The following is an 18,636-nucleotide window of genomic DNA, read 5'->3' on the forward strand; positions in this document are numbered from 1 at the left end:
GATGACAGTTCTATGGTCTCCATCAGAGGTCCAGACTTTTGGCATAGATGGTAAAGCTTTAATGTTTGGACTGCAACATTGTAAGACTGTTACCTCCACGGCACTTGATTGGTAGGTTACACTATATTTAGATACTTCAAATACTGCCTGAGACACATTTGCTATTTGTCTCCGTACTCAATAAATGGTGAAACACTATTTGTAATGGTGGTCTTTGTTCATATGTACAGTATATGCATGAAACTTAGATAATGGAAAACATGTCTCACACTCATAGTTAGTAGAATAATGGATGGATTGGGAAGATTTTGGCATGGTCAACTTTTAGAAGGTTAGTAGAAAAGTTAATAATTTAAACCACCTAAATATACTGACGTTCACATGACATTTTAGTATTTGAAACAAACATTCATTTCCTATAAGCCTACAGGCTCTTTATCAGGTAGGCCTTCATTGTAAATCAGAATTTGTTCTTAACTGACTTGCCTAGTTAAATAAATGTTAAATAAAAAACATTAAAAAAAATCATTGTTCATACCTTATATTATTCCAATGCATCCAACATTATGCATGCCCACCATGGTATTGGGCATCAGCTATTTAAGAACTCGTCTGGTTTAAGGAATATTATTGCAGAGCACATTGTACAACTGTTTTTAGAGAAGATTGTATTGCAAGGTATGCTATATGTGTAGGCTATGCTATATGTATTTGGTTAATATGCATATGCGGCTGTCCTTTTTTAAAATCTCCATTCTAGCATACATGACACACACACATCTTTCTATCTGCATGCTTTTATTTGGGTTTCTACGCACAGTAAATGTTTCTTTGAGCATGCAGCTAGTTATATGAAATTAGACATATAATCAGGCCAAACCTTGATTGAAAAATTGAATTCACTGACAGAGAGATAGCTAATGAAACACAAATTGGAATTTACAGTAGCTGGCTAGGCTAGTCAAACTGTAACACTGGCTAGCTTTCAATAAATTGGCTAAATGGTCAACGGAGTTACCTCTTCATACGATCAAGACAACTCATATTGCATTTTGCATATTTCAAGTGCACTTAAATAGATATTTATCTTATTTCAGTATTTGGGAGCTATGTTCCTCTTCGTCAGACAGCAGCTCGTGTTTTCACCAGAGGCTGTGTTTACATCGTAGATAGATGCAGGCCATTGGCTGCTGTCATCACAAGGGGTATGTACGGGAGTTCTGATTTGGTTCCATGTTTAGCATTTCGGCAAATTTGCCTGAGCAGACAGAATGGTGAAATATACTTCATTTGAGAAAATATGCAAGAATTGAAGGTGCCAACAAATGTTATAGTCATCATAAAAATGTTTTACGGTCATATACAAAAAAATCTGATCATCCCTCAACGGGGATTGATCAAGTTCACGTTTTTTCGGCTTCGGCCAAACACCTAATATAATGACTTCCATAATATTGATCAAATTAAGCCTGGTTTGTTCTAAGGTATTTTTAATATGGTAGCTAGTGTAAGCCTAAGAGCTCCAATCTAGCTATGGTTCAGCTAAACGTCAGCGTTCCGCTATTGCCAGCACGTTTGTAAGAGTGAAGAAATTATTTTGTTTACTTAGCTAATGTTATCTAGCTGTGTAGCCTATATTATAATATGAATGACACTGTATGATAACGTTACTTTATTTGTATATTCGTATGGGAGGGGTAAACTTTCATTATTTATATGCTAACGTTACTTGATCATGAAACATGTTAACGTTAGTTAGGAGTTCGCTGTGTATTGTCAGCTAATTTAATGTGTACGGATGAGAAAATAAATCATTTATCCGCACATGCTTGTGGATTGTAGCATTATTCAACATTGTAGTTTGTTTTAGAAGAAAAGTTGCTCAGATTGTTGCTCTGATTGTTAAATAGTTTGTGCTTACTGGCAAGTGCTACTGTGATATTTACGGTATATTTGAGCTGTCGACCAAGAATGTTGCATTGCCAGCCACAACGAAAGGTAAGGCAAGGATGTAATGTGAATTGAAAAGTAGATATACTAACCCAATGGGAAGAGGAGATTAACAGTCTTATTGACACTGAATATTAACACTAGTCCTCTTCCCACTACGAGAGATGGAGAGTCTGAGGAGCGGATTGGCGAAAGATGAGTGACCTGTCATTAAAGCAATTTGTGCCAGATATGGCTTGAGTCGATTAAATTTGACTTGTCATACTCATTTTTCTACATATCCCCTCAAATATCATCCAAGGATAGAAATTCTCCCAAAAAGCAAGCCATGTTGATATAATTTCAAACTGTTTGTCTGTTAATTAATCTAAAAGGAACATGAATTTCATTTTCAAATCAAAGTTTGTGAAATGTTTTCAGACCTCTAAAGTAATCTAATGTCAAGATGAAACCACGTGACAACGTCGGGTGTGTACATCCAGCTGTATTCCTCCACCCCAAATGAATGGAAAAGTCAAGCACCGAATGAAACCAGGAAATGAGACAGTGCTTATCTTTTCCATTAACCAATATTGTGGGTTATTTCATCTTGACATTACTTTCAAGGCCTGAAAACGTCTGACAACTTTAATTTATGAGTGAAATGTCCCTTTAATGGAACAATCAGAAGTTGCTACATTCAGTTTTGGACTTATAATTCAATTATATGTACCCATTTATTCTTGAAGAATATAACTTATAAATGCCTCATGAGCTTAGTTCAACTGTCACACCCAAAATATAAGCTTGTTTAAGTTCAATGTTTGTAAACAAAGTTAATCCAAACAAACACTATATAGCCTCTAACCATGGTTAAAACTATACATGTTACATCATGGATGGTCAGTCCTTGCATCCATAGCTTGTCTATGAATTTGAGTGGTAACATTTCTCCAGCCCCATCTCTCAGATTTTTAACGAAACTGGAGGGGAGGTCACTTTGTTATTGTTTCTACAGCTGATTGACGCGTTAACTCTTGGATGTAAACTCCCCTAAAGTTGGGAGTAGCGTGGTTCTGGTACTGCTTCCGACCGCCATTTTCACTTATAAATCTACCTGTAGACACCATACACTCGGCTAAAGGCCTGCTTCTTGCGGTGGCGGGAGTATAAGTACCGTGCCGTCGCACTCTGACATTCCATATACCACTGGAGAGCTAAGAAGCTTCCGTGCTGAAAGAAAGTATTCCAATTGCTCTTCGACAAACACAAATGGTTTTATTTCGTGTTTAATGAAAAACAAACATTACTTGTAGATGTGAAACATACCCACTTTGTGTTCATCACAGACAGACTACATATTAAAGCTGAAGTTGTAACGAGTCGGCTGGTGTGTGAGTGGCGTCTCTGCGTCTCTCAGAGGACACAGGGCAGAACATTTTCTGTCGCCAGTTCTATGAAATGGTTCCAAATGGTGTCACTAAATATGATCATATCCATTTAACAGTTATAAGGTGAACTCTTAGTACCGGTAGTCGTTTTTCTAAATTGGTTGTTACTATATTAAGAAAGCATGTAAGTGATTTCAAGCCCTATTCATTAAGTTTGTTGAATAGGAACTAAATCATATAATATTCCATATTTTCATGTAATTGAGCTTGTTTCTTCAAAAGTGAGTACACCTCAGCAATACATTTTTACTAGAAAAGGTGAGATTTTTTATCTTTCTTGGAGCATTACTACTTATTGTTTTTGGCCATCTCATGAAGGACTTACCCAAAAGTAATTATTTATTTAGGTGGAAATCTACATCAAATCAAATTTATTTAAATAGCCCTTCTTACATCAGCTGATATCTCAAAGTGCTGTACAGCAACCCAGCCTAAAAACCCAAACAGCAAGCAATGGAGGTGTAGAAGCACCAAAATACATACAACTTGCAGGCATTATGCCACATTTCCACATGCAAATAATCCTTAATGTTCAAACATCGTTGAAAGCTGTATACAGTTTGTGGTGAGTGAGTGACCGGTTGGTCCGAAACAGTAAACTTCAATCATAAATGTCATGTTTTTAAAATAAAAAGTACTCCCCCATCTATACTGAACAAAAATATAAACACAACATGCAACAATTTAAATGATTTTTACTGTTAGTTAATATAAGGAAATCAGTCAATTTAAATAAATGCATAAGGCCCTAATGTATGGTTTGCACATGACTGGGCAGGGGCACAACAATGGGTAGGCCTGAGAGGGCATAGGCCCACTCACTTTGGAGCGGGTAGATCAAATCAAAGTTTGTCACGTGCGCCGAATACAACAGGTGTAGACCTTACAGTGAAATTCTTACTTACAGGCTCTAACCAATAGTTCAAAAAAGGTATTAGGTGAACAATAGGTAGGTAAAAAAATAAAACAACAGTAAAAAGACAGGCTATATACAGTAGCGAGGCTATAAAAGTAGCGAGGCTACATACAGACACCGGTTAGTCAGGCTGATTGAGGTAGTATGTACATGTAGATATGGTTAAAGTGACTATGCATATATGATGAACAGAGAGTAGCAGTAGCGTAAAAGAGGGGGTTGGCAGGTGGTGGGTGGGACACAATGCAGATAGCCCGGTTAGCCAATGTGCGGGAGCACTGGTTGGTCGGCCCAATTGAGGTAGTATGTACATGAATGTATAGTTAAAGTGACTATGCATATATGATAAACAGAGAGTACCAGCAGTGTAAAAAAGAGGGTTTGGGGTGCACACAATGCAAATAGTCCGGGTAGCCATTTCATTACCTGTTCCGGAGTCTTATGGCTTGGGGGTAAAAACTGTTGAGAAGCCTTTTTGTCCTAGACTTGGCACTCCGGTACCGCTTGCCATGCGGTAGTAGAGAGAATAGTCTATGACTGGGGTGGCTGGGGTCTTTGACAATTTTTAGGGCCTTCCTCTGACACCACCTGGTGTAGAGGTCCTGGATGGCAGGCAGCTTAGCCCCAGTGATGTACTGGGCCGTACGCACTACCCTCTGTAGTGCCTTGCGGTCAGAGGCCAAGCAATTGCCGTACCAGGCAGTGATGCAACCAGTCAGGGTGCTCTCGATGTTGCAGCTGTAGAATCTTTTGAGGATCTCAGGACCAATGCCAAATCTTTTTAGTTTCCTGAGGAGGAATAGGCTTTGTCGTGCCCTCTTCACGACTGTCTTGGTGTGTTTGGACCATTCTAGTTTGTTGTTGATGTGGACACCAAGGAACTTGAAGCTCTCAACCTGCTCCACTACTGCCCCGTCGATGAGAATGGGAGTGTGCTTGGTCCTCCTTTTCCTGTAGTCCACAATCATCTCCTTAGTCTTGGTTATGTTGAGGGATATGTTGTTATTCTGGCACCACCCGGCCAGGTCTCTGACCTCCTCCCTATAGTCTGTCTCGTCATTGTCGGTGATCAGGCCTAACACTGTTGTGTCGTCTGCAAACTTAATGATGGTGTTGGAGTCGTGCCTGGCCATGCAGTCCTGGGTGAACAGGGAATACAGAAGGGGACTGAGCACGCACCCCTGGGGAGCATCAGTGTTAAGGATCAGCGTGGCAGATGTGTTGCTACCTACCCATCTGGGGGTGGCCCGTCAGGAAGTCCAGGATCCAGTTGCAGAGGGAGGTGTTTAGTCCCAGGATACTTAGCTTAGTGATGAGCTTTGAGGGTACTATGGTGTTGAACGCTGAGCTGTAGTCAATGAATAGCATTCTCACATAAGTGTTCCTTTTGTCCAGGTGGGAAAGAGCAGTGTGGAGTGCAATAGAGATTGCATCTTCTGTGGATCTGTTTGGGCGGTATGCAAATTGGAGTGGGTCTAGGGTTTCTGGGATAATGGTGTTGATGTGAGCCATTACCATCAGCCAATCAGAATGAGTTTTCCCCCACAAAAGGGCTGTATTACAGACAGAAATACTCCTCTGTTTAATCAGCTATCCGAGTGGCTGGTCTCAGACGAAGAAGTTGGATGTGGAGGTCCTAGGCTGGCGTGGTTACACGTGGCCTGTAGTTGTGTGGCTGGTTGAATGTACTGACAAATTCTCAAACAATGTTGGAGGCGGCTTATGGTAGAGAAATAAACATTCAATTATCTTGCAACAGCTCTGGTGGACATTCCTGCAGTCAGCATGCAAATTGCACACTCCCTCAAAACTTGAGACATTTGTGACATTGTGTTGTGTGACAGAACTGCACATTTTATAGTGGCCTTTTATTGTCCACCACAAGTTGCACCTGTCAGGTGGATGGACTATCTTGGCAAAGGAGAAATGCTCACTAATAGGTATATAAACAAATGTGTGCACAACATTTGATAGAAATAAGCTTTTTGTGTGTATGGAACATTTCTGGGATCTTTTATCTCAGCTTATGAAACATGGGACCAACACTTTACATGTTGCGTTTATATTTTTGTTCAGTATATTTTTCCCCCCCAGTCTATTTTATTCACAAAGCTGCACTGTAACTCCAAAAGCTCCCATAAGCTGTCTGATGCATTTCATCAATCCAATTTGGACACTGGAAAGGGACAGATTTGCATTTTCATGTGTGAAAACCAAAAAGTCTGCATATGTGTTAATAACCATGGCTTATGGAGTCTTAGCTAATATTTTTTAGATCTGTTTCCAGAAAAGTAGAAGCTCAGTGAAGTGAGGGATGCAACTTTTCATTAGTAAGAGCTGGAATATGTTGTTTACAATTCAGTACAGCGTCTGTTTGCCTTGTAGGTGACAAGGCTTCTACAATTGGTATCGCAAATGCACTGTGTATCATTTTCCCCTGTTGGTCTCAAACTAGATATTTTTTAAATACCAGTTACGTAACGCACTCATTTACAATGTTCTTTTTTTTGTGTGTGTTCACATTGTACAGGCAGTTTGCATTGAAGAACATTTCAGCATAGAAGTATGACCTTGGGCTTTTGACTTTGTATTACCATGAAAGGCTGCAAGATTAGCTTCATGGCAGTTAGATTCATATCATTGTGGATGGGGTTTCCCTTGTTATCATTCACCTCACTATTTATCTCTCCCCGTTCTATCCCCCATTTTGTATCTTCACAGGAAAGGGAGATGTGTTTGGGGACGTCTTCTGGAAGGAGGTGACCCTAGCCCAGGCTTGCGCCAACGTTCGGGCCTTGACTTACTGCGACCTCCACATCATCAAGCGTGAAGCTCTGCAGAAAGTTCTGGAGTTCTACACGGCCTTCTCCAACCACTTCTCCCGCAACCTGCTGCTCACCTATAACCTCAGAAAGAGGGTAAGCTGCCCGGGAGCATTGCTCTCTCTCTGTGTCTCAATAGTCTCCAATAGCTTATTGATTGGCAAAAAAGATTGGATAGACTCCTAAGTTATTTATTTTTCACCTATCCAGTCCTTTCCGAACAGTGGTCTGGAGGGAAACGAGAACTATTTAAGAATATTGGGACAGAGATCTCTCTGTGTCCTGTAGTTAATAAAAGGAAAGGTGATGGCATCTCCCTCAATGAATAGTGCTCTTATTTATATAAAAAAAGCTGATGCGTCAACCTCAATTGATCTTTCTCAAAGATTGTTTTTTTGGTGGGTATGGCACCTTATCTTTATGGGAACTGCTTAAAAGATAGACTCAGCAATATTTCATCATCAAACAGAGTGGGGTAACTTTTGTCTAGACATCAACAGCAGCATAAATGAAATGACTTCTGCCTTACAGGCATAAACAACAACAATCTGCCAAAACTGATGTCATTGCTGAGTCTACCTTCATCATGCCGAGTCAGTTGTACTTGGTGTCTCACACTTCATTTGTGACGCTGGCCTTGCTGTTTCACCATAGTTAATCTCTTTCCCAGACACATCCGGCCAATGCTCGCAATATCTGGGGATGAGGTTAAACCATAATTGATTCTCTGTGGAATGTGTCTTAAAAGAACTTTCTTGGACCAAGTGGAAGTGGCCAGTTCCCGGTCTTAATATTTCCTTCCAGGGACAAGTAATTGCACAAAGTGATATTTGACAAATGTTGAATAATTACTTAATAATGGATTCACCTTGTCCTCCATTTTTATCAAAATGTCCTTGTCTCTCTTTTGTTTGTCTGTAATTTAACCTGTTACTGACTTGTTCCTTACCTGTAAAAAGATAAGGCCTCTATACAAAGTATCAACTACACTATCCTCCATCAGCCTTTGTCAAAGTATTATAGAACCCAGGTCGCTTGTATTAAAGACACGCTACGCATTGCTCCAATAAGGTTAGCTCACTTAGGGGGACTTGTAAGGTGGGCTCATTAGCGAGGATCGTTACAATATGACAATCATCATGGTGTTTGAATAGTATATTAGAAATGCATAATTTGACAGATTATTATTAATGATGCAGATTCATAGATCATTTTTTTAATGTTGCATTTTTTAACAAATGGCCCGCTATGTCTTAAGCTTCTAGACTTTAACCATGGTAGCAATGAGAGTGTTTCTTCATTGACTTTTTACATCCACTCAAACACTCAAAACCTCAATACAGACAACAAATTGATAACTTGTAAACCAAGAACATCACTGAAAACCCACAGCATTTTCTATAAAAAAAAATCAAGTACTAAAATTGATTCAACTTCGCTGAAGAAAACACAGCATATTCACGAGGAGGACATAACTTATTCATCAGAAGGTGCTGTTGCTTCTTCAAGATGCAATCCTCTGTCCTTGACATCATCATCCAATTCAAACTTGAGTATAGAGGCAATAGAGGTCATGTTGACTAATACGATGGCTCACTTTTACAGCATATCCTATTATGGTTAGTCACAATCTGCACCCTTAGCCGTGGTGCATGCGGTTTCTCGCTGTAATCAAGGTTATTGCTTTGTTTAGTCTAGAAAAGCTTTCAGGTGCATAAGCCTCTTTAGGCAACCACTGATCCACCGTACTTTTCAGTTTAGGCAACCAGAGGGATTGATTTGGCTAATGCTATAACCTGCTGTTAGGTATGATACAGGGCAGTGATCATTAGTCACCAAATTGAAGAACTACCTGGACCTGTCCAATTAGAAACGCTCATTGTTGTTTTCTATCGTGTGCCCTAATGAACACGACCCTGGTTCCGCCATAGGGTCGTGAGGCCCATTTCTGTAGGTTATGCCCATGGAAATCAGTAACACACCAGTTGATGGGCCAATTCTGGAGGCCCATTATGATAGCTTTTGATGTCTGTCGACAAGTGCCATTTTTCATAGTCCTTTTGCATTAACGCGAGCTGATTAGGCATTTAGACAGTGAATGTCGATAAGGTCAAATATTGATGAGTATAATAAGTCATATTGACTTCAGAAATAAATTGATTGCATAATTGACACAGTAGATAGGTTTCCATCTAATTGGTGACAGATTTTCATGTGAATATTCAAAAATCTGCATAAAGAAAATATGAAAATTTTCCCATCAGTGGCGTTTCCACCAAAATTTCCACCAAAATGTACTCTTCACTTAAGTTTAGATGTAATGAATAAAAATATGTCTAATGTGTTTCCATCGCATTTAAGTCGTAGTGGGAGGACCACACACCATGTCATCGCGACTCCAAGTTTACTTTGATATGGTTATTATATCAATATTTGCGCATAAAAGCATTTCCACAGCCATTTCTCGCATAATTTATTTTACTAACACAAAAAGATCCAACCATGTCAAACAAACAAATTATCTGTTGCCATTTATAAAATTGTACCGAAACTTCCTGTTTCCATCACAGCTCATGTTTTTTTGTGTTTTTTTTTTACACAGTATGACTTGCATAGAAACCGTGGTTGGAAACGTGGTTTATGTTTAATGAATGAACCATACACTCTGGAGAGACTGGACCAGATTCACCAACAAGAATTTAAATAGCTTCCTACTTGTGTAGTTTATTTTTGTTGGGTGGTTTACTCAGATCGGTTGTGAAAAGGGAATAATTAGGAACATACCCATTGTGCATCTATCTTTACAAAATGAAATGAGCTCTTTCTTAGCAGAGCTACTGCGATATGCAATCTGGATTTATTTTGGAAACTTAATTTCATGCCAGTTTATAAACCAAATTAAATGACACATGATCAAATGTCTCCAAGGCTGTCGATTACTAGTTTTAAAAAGTAAATGGCAATGCAACTATTGACATTGCAGCATAATCTGAGGTGAGAGAAGTGGAAATGCATAGTATATATAAATGTCACTTAGCAAACGCTTTTATCCAAAGCGACATACAGTACAGTGAGTGCATACATTTTCTACATTTGACGAGAGAGCTGCTTTCAACTTGTCTTAGAGTGCCTGCAAGATGGATGTCAAATATGTATGAATCTTTGATATGACCTTTATTTAACTGTTACATCATATTAATTAAATAGTTATGGATGACTCATTCAACCCCACTCCTCGCCCATGTAACATTTCGCAGTCCTATCAACTTACCAATTCATAAATGCTTTATCTAGATAGTTGGGGTCCCATCCCAAGTATGGGAAAGCATGCATTACTTTCACGTGAATCATTCATTGATGTGAATGGGAGACTTGCAGGAAAATGTTTGTCAAACCCACAGATCTAAAGTTAGAAATACTGCCCCTTAGTGATGTTAATTGTTTCCAAATCTCATTGCACAAACCAAGGCCCTTGAGATTTGCATAAAGTAAAAAAAACATGACATTTCAGAAGGGGAAGTAACCTAGGTGGTGAGTGGGGGGGGACTCCTTCAGGGCAATGGTCAGATCCTCTTCTGCTTTACTATGAAACAGATTTGTTTTTAAATTATTCCCTTCTGTACCAGAATTCAGAAGGTCAAGGTTAGAAACAGGAAGTGTGAAAGACCTCCAGTATTGCAGTTGAGTACAGCAGCAAGGGGCTTTGCACAAAAAGTGATTAATAGATTAACACACGAGCTCTGGGAATATATTGTTACAACAGAGAGACATTAGTCACTAGTTCGATCACTGTCCATGTGCCAAGAATTTCAATTCGTAATCAGTCATTCAGTCAATTAATTTTCATGTGTATATCACTTTTTACAAATGAAGTGGTCGGGGAAAAAAGCATGGGCCTCAAATCCACAAAGAGCAAAAGGCGACTGGAGTAAAGAAAAACCTTGAGAAGAACTAGACCCTAGATAGGTAAACCCATACTTCTCTGACTGGCTGATCAGATAGTTCAGGGTTCATAATATTAACCACCAATGCCAGACAATTGTCCTCTAAAAGGCAAAGTCAAAGCAGAGCCTGGCAATGTTGCCAGGACATCATGGTGGAAGCCAGCCAAAAGGGATAAAACACACTACAATCATATTCCCTCATTGTATAGTATTGGGCAATACTTTACTACTACAATACAGTACCTACTACCACATACCACCACTTCCATGTTGTGCTACGATGACTACTACAAAGTACATAACTATTAACAAGATAAGTAACACCAACTTTATGATCAAAAGACAAATCCTATCACAGGAGGTTGGTGGCACCTTATTCGGGGAGGACAGGCTCGTGGTAATGGCTGGAGCAGTATCAGTGGAATAGTATCAAACGCATGGTTGATGCCATTCCATTCGCTCCGTTCAGCCAATATAATGAGCCGTCCTCTCCTCAGCAGCCTCCATTGAATCCTATGTGTACCACCTCTCCACCCTAGGCTGATTAAACACTAGGTGGGAATTGTCTGTCATCACCAGTCTCTCTCTCCATCTTCTTCCCATTATCTCTTTCTCTTTATTTCCCTTTTGTTGTCTCTCCACCCCTCTCACGGCCTCTCCCTTCCCCTGATCGATCTGAAACCCAGCCCTGCTGCATGGGACCCATTCTGCCGCACTGTGCAATAATGATCTCCTGTGTGAGAAATGACCCTGACTCGCTTGAGTAGGCACAATGCCCGTCTTCCACCTGCAATAGCCCATACTGCATCGTCTGCAGTCGCTTCACAAGACAGATCTTTTTCCATTACACATCTGGATTTACAAAAATAAATCCCTCTACTCTATAAGGTTCTTATGTCTTTTTCACCAATCGAAGATATCTGTATTAAGAAACCCTATGGAAAGGTTGCTGGACAAGTTTCAGCCCATATTACTGATCTTGTGAGAAATGTGGGATACAGGTCTGGGATAAAGGTCTAAATCTAATCTAAGTCTAATACAATAATGTGATGGACTACAGTATTTGTGCTGTATTTCCTAATAACACAGTGGTCTACATGATTTCATGACCAGCCGTTTCATATAACATTAAACAACTAGCAACAATAATCCACTCTAAAGCAGTTTGTACTAACTACTCTCTTGTTCTTTGTCTATGTTTTATTATACGACCACCAAGAACTTTTAAAATTCCCCTGACCCACATATTAATCCATTGTCATGATTCAATTTCACCAGATGAAATTACTAAATAAAAACCCCACGACTAGGGTAATAAAGATATTGATTACGTGGTTAATGCCAGAATGATTTTGGGAAAGCCTCTGCAGTCTGCATGACCACATTTAATCATGATCTGAGAAAGGTCTTATTACTAACACAAGACACAGATTGATGGACACATTTGATTGTTAGCCATACTGCATCTCAAATAGGCTCATGGTCATGAACAAATTAATATTAACTGAATGAATCTGCCACATTCCTAGAGACGGATAAAGATGGAGACAGTTATGGGCAATGCGGCGACTTCTTGTAGCCATGATAAGACGACATATTACAGGTGTAATTTACTGAAGATGGTGGAGCTGGAACACTTCAGCTGTAGTGCTGGCATAATTACCGTATAACCGAAGGGTTATGGATGAAGACCGTCATGAAAATAAAAGTTACTTAAAATAAAAGTTAAGTACGGTGAAATACCTTTCTTGCCTAAACCCAACAATGCAGTAATCAATATCAATGTAGTACTAAAATAACATTAATACAAACAAAATAAGAACATGAGATGTAAGCTAGCTATATACTGGGTCAGTTCCAATACATGTGCAGGGATACTGGAGAAGTAGATACAGTGCCTTCAGAAAGTATTCATACCCCTTGACATTTTGTGTTGTGTTACAGCCTTAATTCAACATTTATTACATTGATTTCTCACCCATCTACACACAATAACCCATAATGACAAAGTCAGAACATGTTTAGCAAATTTATTGAAAATGAAATACATAAATCTAATTTCCATAAGTATTCACACCCCTGGGTCAATATGTTAGAATCACCTTTGGCAGAGCTTTGCACACTTGGATTGTACAATATTTGCCAATGTACACTGCTCAAAAAAATTAAGGGAACACTTAAACAACACAATGTAACTCCAAGTCAATCACACTTCTGTGAAATCAAACTGTCCACTTAGGAAGCAACACTGATTGACAATACATTTCAAATGCTGTTGTGCAAATGGAATAGACAACAGGTGGAAATTATAGGCAATTAGCAAGACACCCCCAATAAAGGAGTGGTTCTGCAGGTGGGGACCACAGACCACTTCTCAGTTCCTATGCTTCCTGGCTGATGTTTTGGTCACTTTTGAATGCTGGCGGTGCTTTCACTCTAGTGGTAGCATGAGACAGAGTCTACAACCCACACAAGTGGCTCAGGTAGTGCAGCTCATCCAGGATGGCACATCAATGTGAGCTGTGGCAAGAAGGTTTGCTGTGTCTGTCAGCGTAGTATCCAGAGCATGGAGGCGCTACCAGGAGACAGGCCAGTACATCAGGAGACATGGAGGAGGCCAACAACCCAGCAGCAGGACCGCTACCTCCGCCTTTGTGCAAGGAGGAGCAGGAGAAGCACTGCCAGGGCCCTGCAAAATGACCTCCAGCAGGCCACAAATGTGCATGTGTCTGCTCAAACGCTCAGAAACAGACTCCATGAGGGTGGTATGAGGGCCCGACGTCCACAGGTGGGGGTTGTGCTTACAGCCCAACACCGTACAGGACGTTTGGCATTTGCCAGAGAACACCAAGATTGGCAAATTCGCCACTGGCTCCCTGTGCTCTTCACAGATGAAAGCAGGTTCACACTGAGCGCGTGACAGACGTGACAGAGTCTGGAGACGCCGTGGAGAACGTTCTGCTGCCTGCAACATCCTCCAGCATGACCGGTTTGACGGTGGGTCAGTCATGGTGTGGGGTGGCATTTCTTTGGGAGGCCGCACAGCCCTCCATGTGCTCGCCAGAGGTAGCCTGACTGCCATTAGGTACCGAGATGAGATCCTCAGACCCCTTGTGAGACCATATGCTGGTGCAGTTGGCCCTGGGTTCCTCCTAATGCAAGACAATGCTAGACCTCATGTGGCTGGAGTGGGTCAGCAGTTCCTGCAAGAGGAAGGCATTGATGCTATGGACTGGCCCGCCCGTTCCCCAGACCTGAATCCGATTGAGCACATCTGGGACATCATGTCTCGCTCCATCCACCAACGCCACGTTGCACCACAGACTGTCCAGGAGTTGGCGGATGCTTTAGTCCAGGTCTGGGAGGAGATCCCTCAGGAGACCATCCGCCACATCATCAGGAGCATGCCCAGGCGTTGTAGGGAGGTCATACAGGCACGTGGAGGCCACACACACTACTGAGCCTCATTTTGACTTGTTTTAAGGACATTACATCAAAGTTGGATCAGCCTGTAGTGTGGTTTTCCACTAATTTTGAGTGTGACTCCAAATCCAGACCTCCATGGGTTGATAAATTGGATTTCCATTGATTATTTTTGTGTGATTTTGTTGTCAGCACATTCAACTATGTAAAGAAAAAAGTATTTAATAAGATTATTTTTTTCATTCAGATCTAGGATGTGTTGTTTAAGTGTTCCCTTTATTTTTTTGAGCAGTATATTATTTTCAAATATTGGCCTGTTGGAAACTATAACTCCCTACTGCCATCGCACAGTTCAGCCTAGATATGATTTATCTGTAGAGAAACTGTGCAATGTGCACATTGAGCTCACAGAAGGAAAAAAAATGAAATGGAATTAAAATAATTGAACCGACGTTGGTTAATCGCTCAGCACTACCTTTTAGCCATACTGAATCATTCCTCAGGTCAAGCAGTTCTCAGCTCTCTGGTCTGACGAAAATACAAAAGATCTGATTGGCTGTTCAGGGGATTGTGCTTTATGAATACACAAATGTAATTTGCACTGTGGGATAGTCTCTGCCTTTTGGAGCAGCCTTTGGAGAAGAGTCTGAATGTGTATTAATCATAGACAGCCTCTGTTTGAATGGACAGCTAAAGATGCATTTGCAGGCTTTGAGACAGAAAGTTGTTGGGTTTTGATTGTGACCAGTGCTTTGCCTAAATCTGGCAAGTTTGAAAAAAAAGCATTGCTTAAAGCATTTAGATAGGCATTGGGTCAATGTTAACCTCACCCACTTCACTCTAAAATATCTGATGCGACGAGATAACCAATTAATGTCTGTTACTTGGTTAAACTAATACAATTTCAAGGTTTCAAATAAATGCTCCCAAAACCATACATGTACTCATAGCCACGGGAAGTAGGGGTGCTGCAGCACCCCTTGAAAAATCTTTATTATTATATATATATATTTACAAAACTAGTGCACTGGGCCTTTAATATTCTTGTATTAGCAGACAGATATAAGATTTATCCTTTTGATTACGTTTCCTATCCCCAACATTACTTATTTATGCGTTTGTATTGTTTTATGTGTCACCTGCCATGATTTCAATGTGGTTCAATATATTCATCCATTTTAAAAGGGGCCACACATTGCATTTCCACTGCCTTGATATATAACTATGGTGAGGGGAAACTGCTTTACTTTTTGCTGCTATTGCTTTGTGTTTGTGCTGAGCGCAGCTAAATAAAGACCACTGTGGTACATAAACACAATGCAGACTTCTTTTTCCCGTGAGCTTCCAGCTGGCAATTCAAAATGTAATAAATAAATAAATGAGACAAACAAAACCCGCACTGATATTTTTAGGGCAGTGAGCGGTTGTGTCCTCGACGCTAACGTGCTAGTTCTACATATTTATAGTAATGATGTTGCACAATATTACCTACATTTTATCTAATTAAACATTACCGCTTCCAAACTCTCCACGATTGAGATTTGAATTACAGTCAAACCTGGTTAGTCAGTGCCAACTTCCCCTATGAGGCATTAACTATTCCCAAATGCCAAAACTTTATTGTTCCAACACTTTTGCTTCATGAAAGAATTACTGTACCTCTTTCTTAGCACATCACCACCATCTGACCCTCCATGTCGAATAACATTATAGAAAAATGGGGCTGTTTTTCGTGGTTCGGGGTAGGCCCTTTAGGTTCCAGTAAAAAGGGAAATCTTAACGCTACAGCATACAATTACATTTTAGATGATTCTGTGTTTTTATTTATAAAAAAATAAATAAAAATGCACCTTTATTTAACCAGGTAGGCTAGTTGAGAACAAGTTCTCATTTACAACTGCGACCTGGCCAAGATAAAGCAAAGCAGTGTGACACAAACAACAACAGAGTTACACACGTACAGTCAATAACACAAAAGAAAAAAAAGTCTATATACAGTGTGTGCAAATGGCGTGAGGAGGTAGGCAATAAATAGGCCATAGTAGCGAAGTAATTACAATTTAGCAGATTAACACTGGAGTGATAAATGAGCAGATGATGATGTGAAAGTAGAGATACTGGTGTGCAAAAGAGCAGAAAAGTAAATAAAAACAATATGGGGATGGGGTAGGTAGATTGGGTGGGCTATTTACAGATGGACTATGTACAGCTGCAGTGATCGGTTAACTGCTCAGATAGCTGATGTTTAAAGTTCGTGAGGGAAATATAAATCTCCAGCTTCAGCGATTTTTGCAATTCATTCCAGTCACTGGCAGCAGAGAACTGGAAGGAAAGGCGGCCAAAGGAGGTGTTGGCTTTGGGGATGACCAGTGAGATATACCTGCTGGAGCGCGTGCCACAGGTGGGTGTTGTTATCGTGACCAGTGACCTGAGATAAGGCGGAGCTTTACCTAGCAAAGACTTATAGATGACCTGGAGCCAGTGGGTCTGGTGACGAATATGTAGCGAGGGCCAGCCGATTAGAGCATACAGGTCGCAGTGGTGGGTGGTATATGGGGCTTTGGTGACAAAACGGCACTGTGACAGACTGCATTCAGTTTGCTGAGTAGAGTGTTGGAGGCTATTTTGTAAATTACATCGCCGAAGTCGAGGATCGTTAGGATAGTCAGTTTAACTAGGGTATGTTTGGCGGCATGAGTCAAGGAAGCTTTGTTGCTGAATAGAAAGCTGATTCTAGATTTAATTTTGGATTGAAGATGTTTAATATGAGTCTGGAAGGAGAGTTTGCAGTCTAGCCAGACACCAAGGTATTTGTAGTTGTCCACATATTCTAAGTCAGAACCGTCCAGAGTAGTGATGCTAGTCGGGCGGGCGGGCGGGTGCGGGCAGCAAACGGTTGAAAAGCATGCATTTAGTTTTACTAGCGTTTAAGAGCAGTTGGAGGCCACGGAAGGAGTGTTGTATGGCATTGAAGCTCGTTTGAAGGTTTGTTAACACAGTGTCCAAAGAAGGGCCAGATGTATACAGAATGGTATCGTCTGCCTAGAGGTGGATCAGGGAATCACCTGCAGCAAGAGCGACATTGTTGATATATACAGAGAAAAGAGAATTGAACCTTGTGGTACCCCCATATAGACTGCCAGAGGTCCGGACAACAGGCCCTCCGATTTGACACACTGAACTCTGTCTGAGAAGTAGTTGGTGAACCAGGCAAGGCAGTCATTTGAGAAACCAAGGCTGTTGAGTCTGCCGATAAGAATGCGGTGATTGTAATGTGCAGTCGTCTTCATCGACCTGGCCAAGGCTTTCGACTCTGTCAATCTTTTATCGATGGCGGTTATGATATCGTTTAGTACCTTGAGCATGGCTGAGGTGCACCGGTGACCAGCTCGGAAACCGGATTGCACAGCGGAGAAGGTATGGTGAGATTCGAAATGGTCAGTGATCTGTTTGTTAACTTAGCTTTCGAAGACTTTAGAAAGGCAGGGCAGGATGGATATAGGTCTATGACAGTTTGGGTCTAGAGTGTCACCCCCTTTGAAGAGGGGGATTACTGTGGCAGCTTTCCAATCTTTAGGAATCTCGGACGATACAAAAGAGAAGTTGAACAGACTGGTAATAGGGGTTGCAACAATGGCGGCGGATAATTTTAGAAAGAGAGGGTCCAGATTGTCTAGCCCAGCTGATTTGTACGGGTCCAGGTTTTGCAGCTCTGTCAGAACATCTGCTATCTGGATTTGGGTGAAGGAGAAGCTGGGGAGGCTTGGGCAAGTAGCTGCGGGGGGTGCGGAGCTGTTGGCCGAGGTTGAGGTAGCCAGGAGGAAAGTATTGCCAGCCGTTGAGAAATGCTTATTGAAATTCTCAATTATTGTGGATTTATCAGTGGTGACAGTGTTACCTAGCCTCAGTGCAGTGGGCAGCTGGGAGGAGGTGCTCTTGTTCTCCATGGACTTTACAGTGTCCCAAAACTTTTTGGAGTTAGAGCTACAGGATGCAAATTTCTGTTTGAAAAAGCTAGCCTTTGCTTTTCTGATTGACTGCGTGTATTGGTTCCTGACTTCCCTGAACAGTTACATATCGCGGGGACTATTTGATGCTATTGCAGTCTGCCACAGGATGTTTTTGTGCTGGTCGAGGGCAGTCAGGTCTGG

General features: G+C 40.9%; 1 protein-coding gene across 1 annotated transcript in view; it reads left to right on the top strand.

Annotated features, from left to right (window-relative positions):
• Positions 1–18,636, top strand: part of LOC106564801 (voltage-gated delayed rectifier potassium channel KCNH1) — a 77,758-nt gene that overhangs the window by 49,703 nt on the left and 9,419 nt on the right. Inside the window, exon 11 of the mRNA XM_014131207.3 lies at positions 7,018–7,214. Coding sequence (XP_013986682.2) covers positions 7,018–7,214 — 197 coding nt within the window. The remainder of the gene's footprint in view (positions 1–7,017; positions 7,215–18,636) is intronic.

Source organism: Salmo salar, chromosome 12 (assembly GCF_965601325.2).
Source record: "Salmo salar chromosome 12, fSalSal1, whole genome shotgun sequence".
In the NCBI taxonomy this organism is placed as follows: Eukaryota; Metazoa; Chordata; class Actinopteri; order Salmoniformes; family Salmonidae; genus Salmo; species Salmo salar.